The following is a 12,022-nucleotide window of genomic DNA, read 5'->3' as shown; positions in this document are numbered from 1 at the left end:
TGAACACAATACAAGATGGTAGATGCCCCAGCATGTCTCCATACTGCCCACTGCTTTTGAAAATCTTCCATTTACATGGACATTTAAAACAGCTGGGCCCAATAGTGAGTGCACTTAATCCTAAGGAAGGAGGGGAAAACCTTTTGTTCCTGAAATGAATATACACTTTCAACAACCATTGGTGTAACACATCCACATGAACATTATGTGTAGTGATAAACAGTCACACATCCAGTCACAAAATTTCTATGCATTGTAGAGTCTTTTGAGGCTAATCAAGAACAGAAACACATGAAGTTTCAGTTGGTAGGTGGAGTTTGTCTTTAAGGGAATTAAAGAATATCGTCTTACCTTCCACAGACATCCAGGACTGATAACGTTTTGCTGGCTTGTACAGAAGTTTTGTTGACACAACAGGTCCATCTCCATTGTGTAACTCAGCATTGATATCAATTATGAGAAAATTATGTCCTCTGTCTGTCAGCCTCGGAGCATACTGTGGCACAGGAGGAACTGAACAAGAATGCATGTATTAAACTAATCTTTTAGCTCCCTATATCAGTAAGACTCTCGTTATTCATAGATCTGTAGGAAAATGAAAGATGCTCTTCAAAACTCGCATAAAATAGATGGGGCTTTATGCAGTAAAGCTGATAGTTAAGATATTTTAAAAAAACTTTGGGTGTTCTTCTAAATCTTGTCATCACACTAAGAATACTTTCAATATACATAATTAGTATGTTACTTATAATGGATTTCTGTTCCTATTCTAACTGTAAATATTTATTCAGGCATTTTCCAGCAGTGCAGAGAAAGCTCAGACATGCTAAAGTATAAAGCTGTGCTTAATATTAGAGAGACAAGGACACTTGAAGAAAGCTTTTACCTTTGACTGTAACTTGAAATGGTTTCTCTGCCATTCCTGCTACTGTCTGCACACTGCAAACCCAAGTTCCTGTATCACCAGGCAGGACTCGGTTAATTCTAAACATGGCTTCAGAACGATTACTGGTGGAAATTTCATCAGGCTGAAACAACAAAAAGATGTACAGGACCTGAAAAATTTGGGCATTTTGGAGTATTCCAATGATGCTTTGAGTTTAGTGATATCTATAAAAAGCATCTAAAATGGTCAACTTCATATTTTCATATGTGCCGAGAAGTTCATGGTGTACTCCAGAATACCAAAATTTCATATTATGCTTGAAAACCATAGTATGCATTAACTACAGAGAAAGTCAATATAAATATTAGAAATAGCAGAAAGCAATTGATCAGGAGCCTACCCTCAGAACAGTTCCATCTTGCTTCAAGAGTTTGAATTCTTCAGATTTAGGAAGTGGCATCCCGGTTGCTATACAAAACGGTTTGAACTCGACGCCAGAATTGAGTTCCACGGGATCTAGTAAGTTCACTATCTGAGGCGAAAGATCTGCTGAACCTACAGAAGATATATAGTATAATGTCACCCTTCTAACAGACATTTTAAAAGACAGGTTTAGGTGTGCAGGCAGTGTAGGTGTCTGGTTCTGCCTTCCCTCATGTGGGCATATGCAAGAATCACGCTTCTCAAAGACAACATTTTTGCATCATTTTATATATAATGTGAGAAGGAACAAACCCTGTGTTCACTCATCTTTCTTTTTCTGATCCCTCTCCTCTCTTTGTTGTTCACATTTTAAGCATAAACAGTCTAGCCATGGCAAAATCATGCACATATTTTGTTCTGGGTGTACAGTACCTCCTTGCTCTCTATTTTGACTGTTTGTAAGACCAGACAGATTGTAACAGTATAATTTGGCTGGTTGGATCTGGATCAGAGCCTTATTTCTCTATTTGGTTTTGTTCTTGAAAAGTTTCACAAATCAGCAGTGAATTTGTCACTTTATTTATCTAGCTAAAATAATAAATGCTGAGTGCATCTTATAGAATACCTTGTCTGAATCCAATGAGACAAGGTGTGTTCAGCTTTGTAAATTTAACTTTCTCCCAGAGAGACAGAGAAGTTTTAAACTTTGGTGTTGTCTTAGTGTCTCAGTCATCACTTTCAGGTCATGAAGCTCGTGGTATAGGCATGTATGCAGCCAACCAAGAGGTAGGTTATGATAAAATACCATGAGTTTATACAAAAAGCTGGATGTGCAGCTTCTGTCAAGGATTGATGTTAAGATCAATCAAGTCCTATGGAGTAAAGCTTGAAAATCTAATGATGTCATCCTGATAAATGCAACATGTAGGTCAGAGGCTTAAAAATACTGTATTACAATGAGGCTGTGCAGAAGTGTCTGTGCTCCTGGAAAGTAGTGCATGGAGCAAGAATACCAGCCTGGAATGGTAATGTTGTACCAGCTTTAAGATCTGTTTTAGTTACACTGGGAACAACCATTTAATACCTTACTTTACCTTTTTTTTCACATTGTGGACCATGCCATCCAAAGGAGCAGATGCAGCCCTTAAATCTGTCGCATGTTCCTCGATTGTGGCAATTACATTTGAGTTTGCAATCCGACCCATAAAACCCAGGTTTGCATTCTACAAATACATATGTTGCAGTTAGTGCAAAAGTGCTAGAAAATGGAAAATGTCTTCCAGTATTTTTCAGTCTCATTACAGAAAAAAACTCTAAACATGACTGTAAAATATATCATCTATTACTCTTCTCTGTTGGTTCCCTTCTGTATTTCCTGTGTGCAGAACATTAAGGATCCTCCCATTCTTTTTTTTTTTCACTATACCTTTATCACATTCCAGTCCCATCCATCCTGTGGCACAAGAACAACCATATGGATCTGGTAGACAGAACATAAAGTTTCTGCAGCCATAATTTTCTTTACAGGTCTCTTCACATGTTTTGCCAAAAGTGTTGGCTCCACAAGCTGTTGAAGGGAGAGAAGGAAATAATAACTCAATGGCATTGTCCATGAAAGAGCTAGTGCTTCTTATGATACTGCACTAGACAAGAGAAAACATGAATTCAAATTAAAAATAGCACTTTGATCATTCAAATATAGTAACAACCACAGCAACTTAAGCAACAGCTGTTCTAATAGTCGAGTACAGGCAGCAGAAACAATTTTCTCACTGTGAGGATCTGTCAGCCAAGTACCCTTGTTTTAGATCTATGGGGACATAAATTCAGCAATAAAGTGTGTTTACGAGTCTCTCTAATGTAAAATGAACAAGCAGTGCCATGAAACACAAATCTTAGTGGTGAATGCACACAAAACTGCTGATGTCAAGGTTTTTGCTTCGATGATAAGAGCAGCGCTATGCTGGAGTGCTTTAGTGCCAACTATTCCAACAGCTTAGCTCTAGTATTTTCAGCACTGCAATTCAGTCAAATAAAAGCATACATATTTAGCAATGAACCCAAATGATGCTTGGAGAAGTCAAAACACTGTGATGCCAGCTCTAACTTTTCCAGAATCCAAACTACTTGCCACACACACAGATTTGCACAAAAATATATACACTGTTGATGTCCCTACAGAGACAAAGCACCCTGTGAGCACATTAGCAGCTTCTTCAGAAGCAGCCAAGGAATCTCTAGCATATTTCCTAGTGCCCATGTATCCTTAAGGTGTCCTCTACCAATATGCATTTAAGTTAGTCAGCAGCACTGAGCACATGCATTTCAAGGGAGTCATAGCACAGCCCAGATTGGAAGTGACCTCCGAAGATCATCTGGTCCAGCCTTTTGTGAGAAAAGAAGCCTAGGAGATATTAGGCAGCATACTGTCCAAGTGCATATTGATCAAGAAGTGTTGGAAACATTCATCATCCCTAGCAAAATAGTCTCTACTAGGTGAAGAGAGAAAGAGAGAAATTAAATCACAGCTGCAAGAACAACCAGAACAGAATTCAGGATTCATCTCACCCAACTCTGTCCTATCTCTAGCACCAGCTGTAAATGCTGCAGCTTTCAAGAATAAAACCAGGTACTCCGTATGATGCTTCCCTCAATAATATGCCAATTTCTTTCACTGAGATCAAATTAATAAGCAATCCCTGAAAATATTATCAACTTACCTTTCTCACATGTTTTTCCCATAAAACCTGGAGGACAGATGCATTCCCCAGTATCTTCATGACAAATGCCATTGTTTGTGCAGGAAGGGCAGTGGAAGCTACAGGAAGGGCCCCATTTCTCAGCTTCACATCCTTTTATGGAAAAATATAATGACATATTCGTTGTCTTGTTATTCAGTAACCCTTCAAATTGTAATATTCTTTTCAGAGCAAACAGTAAAATACATAAAAGTGCAAGCTATATGGAACCCTACATGCCAGCCAACTGGACCATTGTTGTTAGTAAGGTAGCAGTAGCTTCAAAATCCAAATTTGGGGCATTACATTTATTTATTCACAACTCCTGGAAGTATTGTGTGGATATTCATGAATAAATGTGTATTACCATCACAAATATTTTCTATGCAATATAAGATATTTGAACAGCTATCTATTTTTTCACATCAAATTTATATTTCTTTCCAAGTTAACAGAATATAATTTTCTTTATATCTGATAGACACAGCAGCTGAGTAGCAAAGTATGTAAAATGTTTGTTGGAAAATATCCCAACTCATTCTTTCATCCAGTAGGAAGTGAACCTTAAGAGCTATTTAAAACTAAGGTAGTTTGTTAAGTTATAATAATGTATACTAAAGATGATGAACCCTAGGATAAGTGAGGTATGGATATAACCCACCATGGAGAACATGGAGACTCAGTGAAGAATTACCTCTTTTATTAATTTGTAGTGTTTGAAAAGCTGAGATGCTGAAAAAAGAGCTAACTGTCCTGGCAGTAGCTAAGATGAGCACAACTTAAATCTGATGGGGTGTGTGTTTTTTCTCTCAGCTGTTGGCATGAATATCAGCTTGTACCAAAGGCCCTTGGTACGAAACTTTCTTCTGACATAATCTGATAACAGCAAATGTCAAGAAATATTTTGGTCCTTATTTGGGCAATATGAATGAAACAAAGTGAAACAATATGTTTCATTTCAGATTAATTTTGACTATTAATCATCACCACATATTAATAGAACTTACGTCTTACAATAAGCCTCGTGTAAGCAGAAGTAAAAAGGTTTCCTCCTATGTATCTAGCAGAGTAAACCCCTGCATCTTGTGGTTGAACTTGAGGATAGGAGACTTCCAGCTCTCCTGGCACTTCATGCCTGGGCACAGAGTGGATGAAGGAGCCTGAGGAAGGAGCGCACAGATACCACAGACAGATGTCATTCACCCTCTAAATAAATACATAAGCTTACATTGGTAACCGAAGGACAGTTGGGGGAAGCAGCAGAATCTTTTTTAAAATTCATGATGAATTTTCTGACAACTCTAGCTACACTGGTTTTCCTAATTGGAGAAGTGCAAGTAAAAAGGAAGAGACATCTTGACAGGATTTAGTAGATAAACAGGACAAACAACTTCACACTCGGCTTTGAGCTTAGTGGTTAAGAGTGTTCATTTTGTTTCTTGGTCTTTTCTGAAATAAGGGATAACAATCCACATGGATTCTAGGGTGGCTGGAATTGAAGAGCAAATGCCAGCCAGGTCTAATTCAGTCTGACTAGCACAAAGATTTACTTGGGAGACAAAAGCAGGAAGAACTCAGCATGTTTTTATATTTTCCTCCCAGATTTAACACATTTCTGTTTCTTCCAGGTTTTTTCACCAAAGACCATTTTTATTTTACTCTAACACACCCTTTATTTAGATTAAAGCCATTCCCCATTGTCACTGTCAAAAGTCCCTCTCTAGGTTTCCTTCAGCTCCCATTAGCACTGGAAGGCTGCTGTAGAGGTCTCCCTCTGGACTTCTCCTGGCTGCAAATCCCAGCTTGCTCATATTAACAATCCAGTCTGATCTTAACAACCCAGATAGTCTGATCCTGTTCAGATTCACAAACTCAAATGGCTGAATGACCATTACCAATGGTACTGTCATGAATCAAATTGTCCTCATCTTCTACATTCCCTTACAGTCACACTGAAAATGCAACAACTTTTTTCTCTTTTTTTCCTTTTTTCACTTTTCTTAAATTATTTAGAAGGTAAACAGCATCAGGCAGGACCTCTGCTGTCTGTGACTATACACACTGTCAATTTGACTGTTGTCAAATTTCAGGCAGCCTAGAAACATAAAACTTTGCTGAGGATCATAACCAAAGCAGCTGAAAGACTGTAGGTCACTTTAGTCCATGACAGTCCATTCTCCATGAAAACAGGGCTAAATCAAAAGAACAAATAATTAAAGGAATTTATTTTGAAACTGTGGGGCATTTTCTAGTGTCTTTTGAGTTAAAAGTTGCAAACTTGACAACAAAGCATTAAGAAAGGCTTATGCTTACAGTCTGCTAAGCAAGGCTCGATTCTTATGACTTGTTTTCCAAGGTGTTCTGCCAATGTCTTAAAGCAACCCTGTTTAGCAGAACCATTTCTTTGTCTAGACAGCCATTGTGAGATTCTGTAAGGGGGGTGAAGTACTTGAAACAACTGAAGTGAAAGACTGCAACAGCTAAATATAGTAGAAACCTTTTCTCTTCTTTTCCAGTTTCTGTGTCAGGACTTCTCAGAAATGCTGTTTCAACATCAACCTCAGCTGAAAAACTTGACCTACTGTCTGGAGGCATTCTGAGATTTTTTGCTGAATTTCCAGATGGAATCGCAGCTAAGTGAGTACCATGATGTTAGCAGTCCTGCTCCAATATCTCATCTGGTTCTTTTCTGAGAAACTGGTGACAGGAGATCACAAAATTTTCCTAGGGACCCTGTAATGACAAGTGATGGCAAACTTGTCTGCTGTGCCCTGACACAGTTGAGTCTCTGAAGTTCAAAGAAACAGGTATTTGTGAATCTACTTTACCTATTGCCTCTTTAAAATACACCTTTTATCTATTTAACTCTTCCAGCCTGTTGAAATGCTCCAGGTAATCAGTAACTGGGGTTGAGGCTGACTCACTACATGAGTTCTTTGGCAGTGTGTTGTCCCGTCCTTACCTCATCCTGCTCTATTTACTCCCTGTTTCCTCATGGCTCACTGTAAGCTAGACTGTCAAAGATGGAGCAGAACATTACATGTGCTTTCCACAATCATAATTTGTTGTGGTTTAACAATTTGATTATGAAGGCACTATGAGTTATAGTGACCTCTATTTTTGTATTTTTCTACAGAAGGTAGAGCACAACCTGCAGAAATTTCTGAGCATCAAGTAGGAGCAACACACAGCTGAACAGAGATTACCTGTGGTTTAGGTGCCATGCTAGATAGAAGAGTTGGTGTTACAAAATTACAAAATTTACAACCGGACTAACTCTTGTAGTTAAATGAAACAAGTACTAGATTTTGTTTACAATTTTTTCTTTCTAATAGCAGAGTACTGGTGATTAATTTCTTAGCTTGAAGGGCATCATAGAAGGTAAATGGCCTCAAAAAACCTTCTGAAGAACTCAAAATATCACTTGAAGAACTGTAGAAATGCAACGAAAGATTCTGTAACTGGGCATTCACAGTGGCCCAGAAAGAAAAACAAACAACCTAAAAACAACCAGGCAAATATATGAAGGGATGTAGAAGGAAATCAAAAATTAAAACAAAAAACAAAGCAGAGATATAAAGAGAGGATCGGGCATTTTGGTGGAAAAGAAAAAGACAAAACATATTGGATCAGATCAACATATTGGATATGGAAATTCACCCCTTTAGGAGACATTAAATGTATGAGGAATGATGCCTGCTGCATCTGCACAGCATGGGAATCAGCAGCCATAACTTTCAAAGGCTTACTTGGCCCTCAACTAAAACAATTATAGCAGAAAGAGAAAAGACGAGATTCCATACCATTCTTGTAGATCACTGCATCTTCCTCTTTTGATGCCATTCTGATGAAGGAGATGTTCACATGCTCTCCCTTATTTGCTGTAACAGTTAATGCCACTGGGTGGAATGAAGCTGAAAACAGAAGTATGTGATAAATAGCAGTTACTGTCTCTATTTGGTCTCTAGCCTGATAGCTGAGAATGGTTTGCAGCATGAGCCTCACTCTGATTTTGACACCTCAATTTCTCTAGAGCATAAAGTGATTCTTTATCACCATCAGCAGCCTCAATCTATGCTTTGGCAAAGACAGAGGGCTTGCCTGTACCCCGAAACAACAGACTGCCCCTAGAACCTGAGGCATGAAAAAAAAAATTGGCTTCTGGCTAACTGGAAACAGTTTCTAACTAGGAACTCCAACTGGCTGTAAAATACTTTCCAAAGTTTCTTCATCTCTTAAGACATTTTTTAAGCAGACTGGGAAAAGTACTGGAAATTGTATTGTAGGGAACAAGCTGTCACTGGCAAATAAATACCTAAGGTGATTTAAGTTCTCTTCTACTTAAGCTTTATAATGCAGAACTGTGAGATAGTTCAGGAGACCACAGTCATGCAGGGCTGGGAGAAGGTGAGGTAGATGTAGTAGGTCTGTGTTTGTATTAGTTCACCAAATTCTGGAAATACAGAGCATGTTGGATTGCACTAAGAACCAAAGGAAAAAAATCATATTCACAGGCTGCGGGACTTTTACCAAAATACCAAAATGACGGCTTAATGAAAATAAAAATTCTATGTGAGAGACTGGTGTAGTTTAGCCAGTTTTCCAGCAGGGAAATTGAAATTCATTTTCCTGCTTAAACAGAAAGGAACTTTTCTACATTTGTTTGTAGATCTTGATTTAAACAAAAAGAAAGCAGTAGATAAAATGATTTTCCCAACATTTCTGTCTATTTCTTATCAGTACATCAGAAGATAACTGGAGAAGGGACAGAAAAGACTCAAGAAATAATAGCTCTTTCTTGAAATGGCAGTTTTAATGAAACTAGTGAAGTGATAATTTTAATTACCACATTACATTGAAACAAGTTAGAAGTTAAGGATGCTTCCTCTCATTTACTTGGAAAATCCAAAGGAAAAGTTATGAAGTGTTTTGAGGACAAATTCAGGTTTTCAGGCCATTTTTAGCTCTGATGCTTTATGTCATACTGTCATTTATATCCTCCTCTAGAATTAGCCAAATTGACTTCTTAACTATCAAGCTCCTTACCTGACAGAGAATTTGATACCTCTGTACTCTCCCTTTTAGAGCACTCAGGGGAATGATGTATTGATTTAAACCAATCCCTTTGCTTTTTCTAAATTTGGAATTTTTAGTCTTATGGGTTCCTCCTATGCAAGTTCCTCCATGTAACTCCATCTCTCTTTGTTAATCCTTCTGCTGCCACCTGCCTCCCCAGGCAGCTGAGTGGGACTACTCTGACATAAGACCCACCTGAGTTTCAGCTGAAAGGAATCCTTGAATACCCATTCATGCTCCTAGACAGCTCTGCATTTTCAGAGGTTTCATTTCACAGCAAATATTTTCGCAGCAAATATTTATTTCACAGCAAATATTTTTTAAGGAGCATATAAGGAACAGTTAATATAAACTGTTAGACAACTTATTAATAAAAAATTTGTCCTTTATCGAGAATCATGCCTCCTTTCTTGGTTTGTTTTTACAAAACTGTCAATAAAATATCCTTTGGTTCATACCAACAGTTGGAGAAAAAGAATTTGGAGCTTGTAGCTGGCTAAAATTTGGTGGGAAAGAAATACACAGAGATAGGATCAGAAAGCATAGAAAAAATTATAAAGTAACTTTCTGTCATATTTTATATGTAACAGAGCTGTAAAAATAGAGCAGACAGATTCTATATCAAAGTTTGTATGAGGCAGATACTGACAGTACCTCCACAACATTATTTTTCAAAATCTGAGGGAGTAAAAAGGATGATATTCTTGCAATAAAAGAAAGAACACTTTGATATTTACATTACAAAATAGAATTTTAAGTTAAAATAAAAATGTTTGTATCACATGATGTAAAATTAAAGAAAGAAAATCTGAGCAAGAATGAAGATATTTTTATCGATCCAAGTTAACGTCTCTCCTAGGATATTAATTCCTTGACAATTTTGACATTTTAATGTTTTATTTATCATTGGAAACAAGACAACTATTGAAAATACACAATTCTTTGCAGAATAGAGTTTCCATCCCCTGCACAGTTCTAGTGGTTTTGTTCTGAGACTTTGCCACACATTTCCATTCCTTTGTAAGCTATATACAATTGATTTCAGCAGGAGTCTTCCTGCTTCACATTAAGTATATGCTTTTGTCATTTTACCTAAACATTGGTATCTACATTTACATCTTGGAGAAACAGAAAATTCTAATATAGAATAATGAACTAAGTTTTCATTAGAAACAGGCAACAAAAACTAAAAGCAATTCCAACTTACTGTCAGCTCCCCAGTAAGAAGTCATTTATTAGTAACAAATGCATAGTGAAAAATCATTATCTATTTAAGAAAAAAATAATTCTACAGCTTTTGCAAAAAATACATCGTTAACTACAAATGATCCTAAGGGTTTTAGTTGCAGTCCTTTTTGGACCAAATTTAGTGAGACAATGCTAATTGTCTTAACAAGATATTGAACTTTTTTGTTCCATCTACTTTTCTTTGCATGTTAGGCTAAACCACAAGACTTTTCTACAGGGTATTGTTGCAATGGAAAGGAATGCACACTCCCTGTTGGGCTCAGCTCCAACGTATTTTTAGATTGTGACTTGTATTACATAATTTCACATCTCAAGTGTGTCAATTCCTTATAGAGACATAACGAACTGAGCTGCAGGACAAATGCCATAATACTCTACTACTAGCATTTCCATTATTGTCCCTTTGACAGCTCTGTGGTCGAGTTTCTGTGGGGAAAACTCAATCAGATATATTAAAATAAATATTTATTGTGTAGAGAAATTGAATAAATTGTATTTGACTAGAAGGAGAATACTCTGTGCTGTTTTATTCTAGAGATGTGTACTTATACAGAATAAGGACCACTCTCCATAAGAATATAAAGCATAAAGTGTTCCCTCTCCTTGCATGTATGAATATTACATTTGCAACTATAATGTTTCAGTATAAAAAATTCAGGAGAATGGACTTGTTACTTTCAGAATAGCAGATGGTAAAACAAATCAAGAAAATGGACCTGTTTCCATATTACACAGCAAAATTCTTCACTATATGTTCATATTTGATAATAGGTATACAATCAGGGAGATGGCAGTTCCCACTGAGTCAGTAGGGCTACCAAAATGATTAATGCTTAGTGAGTGTTTCACCAGCTTCTTGCCAGAAGGATGCAAAACAGTGGCTGGGTTTCCAGAAGTGTTTCTTCTTCCTTTGACTTTGGTGTCTCCAATGGGAAACTGCATATTTTGAACTCAATTTTTGCTGTTGAAAAACATATTCTGCCTTTAAAAATTACGAAGTTAACAACAGTTAAGTGGAAAAAGGTCTGTTTTCCAGACACATATGTTTTGCCAAACCCCACAATCTTTCCTCAACCTCTTTCTCCACTTTCTGTGCACTTTAATAGCTATGAGAATTTCTGATGTACCTCTCTCTCACCCATCTAATCTGATTAAATTATATACTTTCACTGAAGATTTGCTAGTTTGAAATTAGTTAGCGAAAACTTTTGCAGAGAAAAATCTGAGAAAGGTACTCAGACTTAGAAATTAACCTAAGAAACCTACCAACTACTGGTGTGAATGCTACTTCTGTTTAGAGCAACATCTGTCACATAAGAAGACTTCATAATTTGATTACTTAAAGTTCTCTGCTCCTAGGCCCACAGATGCCAAATGGAAAGAGCTGATCGATTCAGAAGACATTCTTCCTCCCATGCACGTTGCTCTACAACAGCTAGAAATGTGCTCAGCTTGCTGGCAGACTGCCACAGGCAGGGTCACAGTGACATTCCATGGACTATTATCTTATCTGCTCCTCACTGCACCCTCCTTTGAAACAATGGAGTTGTCAGTCTGCATCTGCAGATCTTTCTTGGTCACCAATCCAGCCCTTCAAAGACCACATTTGGTCAGAGAAAACATAAACCAAAGGAAAATGTATATATCCCAC

At 37.3% G+C, this 12,022-nt stretch overlaps 1 protein-coding gene across 2 annotated transcripts in view; it reads right to left on the bottom strand.

Moving 5' to 3' along the window:
• Nucleotides 1–12,022, bottom strand: part of TEK (TEK receptor tyrosine kinase) — a 38,208-nt gene that overhangs the window by 12,894 nt on the left and 13,292 nt on the right. For both annotated transcript variants that reach the window (XM_058044500.1, XM_058044501.1), the window contains exons 3-10: nucleotides 7,851–7,961; nucleotides 5,055–5,207; nucleotides 4,030–4,161; nucleotides 2,736–2,876; nucleotides 2,404–2,532; nucleotides 1,287–1,441; nucleotides 887–1,028; nucleotides 352–513 (exon numbers count right to left, since the gene is read on the bottom strand). In XM_058044500.1, the coding sequence (XP_057900483.1) occupies nucleotides 352–513; nucleotides 887–1,028; nucleotides 1,287–1,441; nucleotides 2,404–2,532; nucleotides 2,736–2,876; nucleotides 4,030–4,161; nucleotides 5,055–5,207; nucleotides 7,851–7,961 (1,125 nt within the window). The remainder of the gene's footprint in view (nucleotides 1–351; nucleotides 514–886; nucleotides 1,029–1,286; nucleotides 1,442–2,403; nucleotides 2,533–2,735; nucleotides 2,877–4,029; nucleotides 4,162–5,054; nucleotides 5,208–7,850; nucleotides 7,962–12,022) is intronic.

This window comes from Melospiza georgiana, chromosome Z, assembly GCF_028018845.1.
Source record: "Melospiza georgiana isolate bMelGeo1 chromosome Z, bMelGeo1.pri, whole genome shotgun sequence".
Lineage (NCBI taxonomy): Eukaryota > Metazoa > Chordata > Aves > Passeriformes > Passerellidae > Melospiza > Melospiza georgiana.
This window is presented reverse-complemented; position numbering and strand designations above follow the sequence as displayed.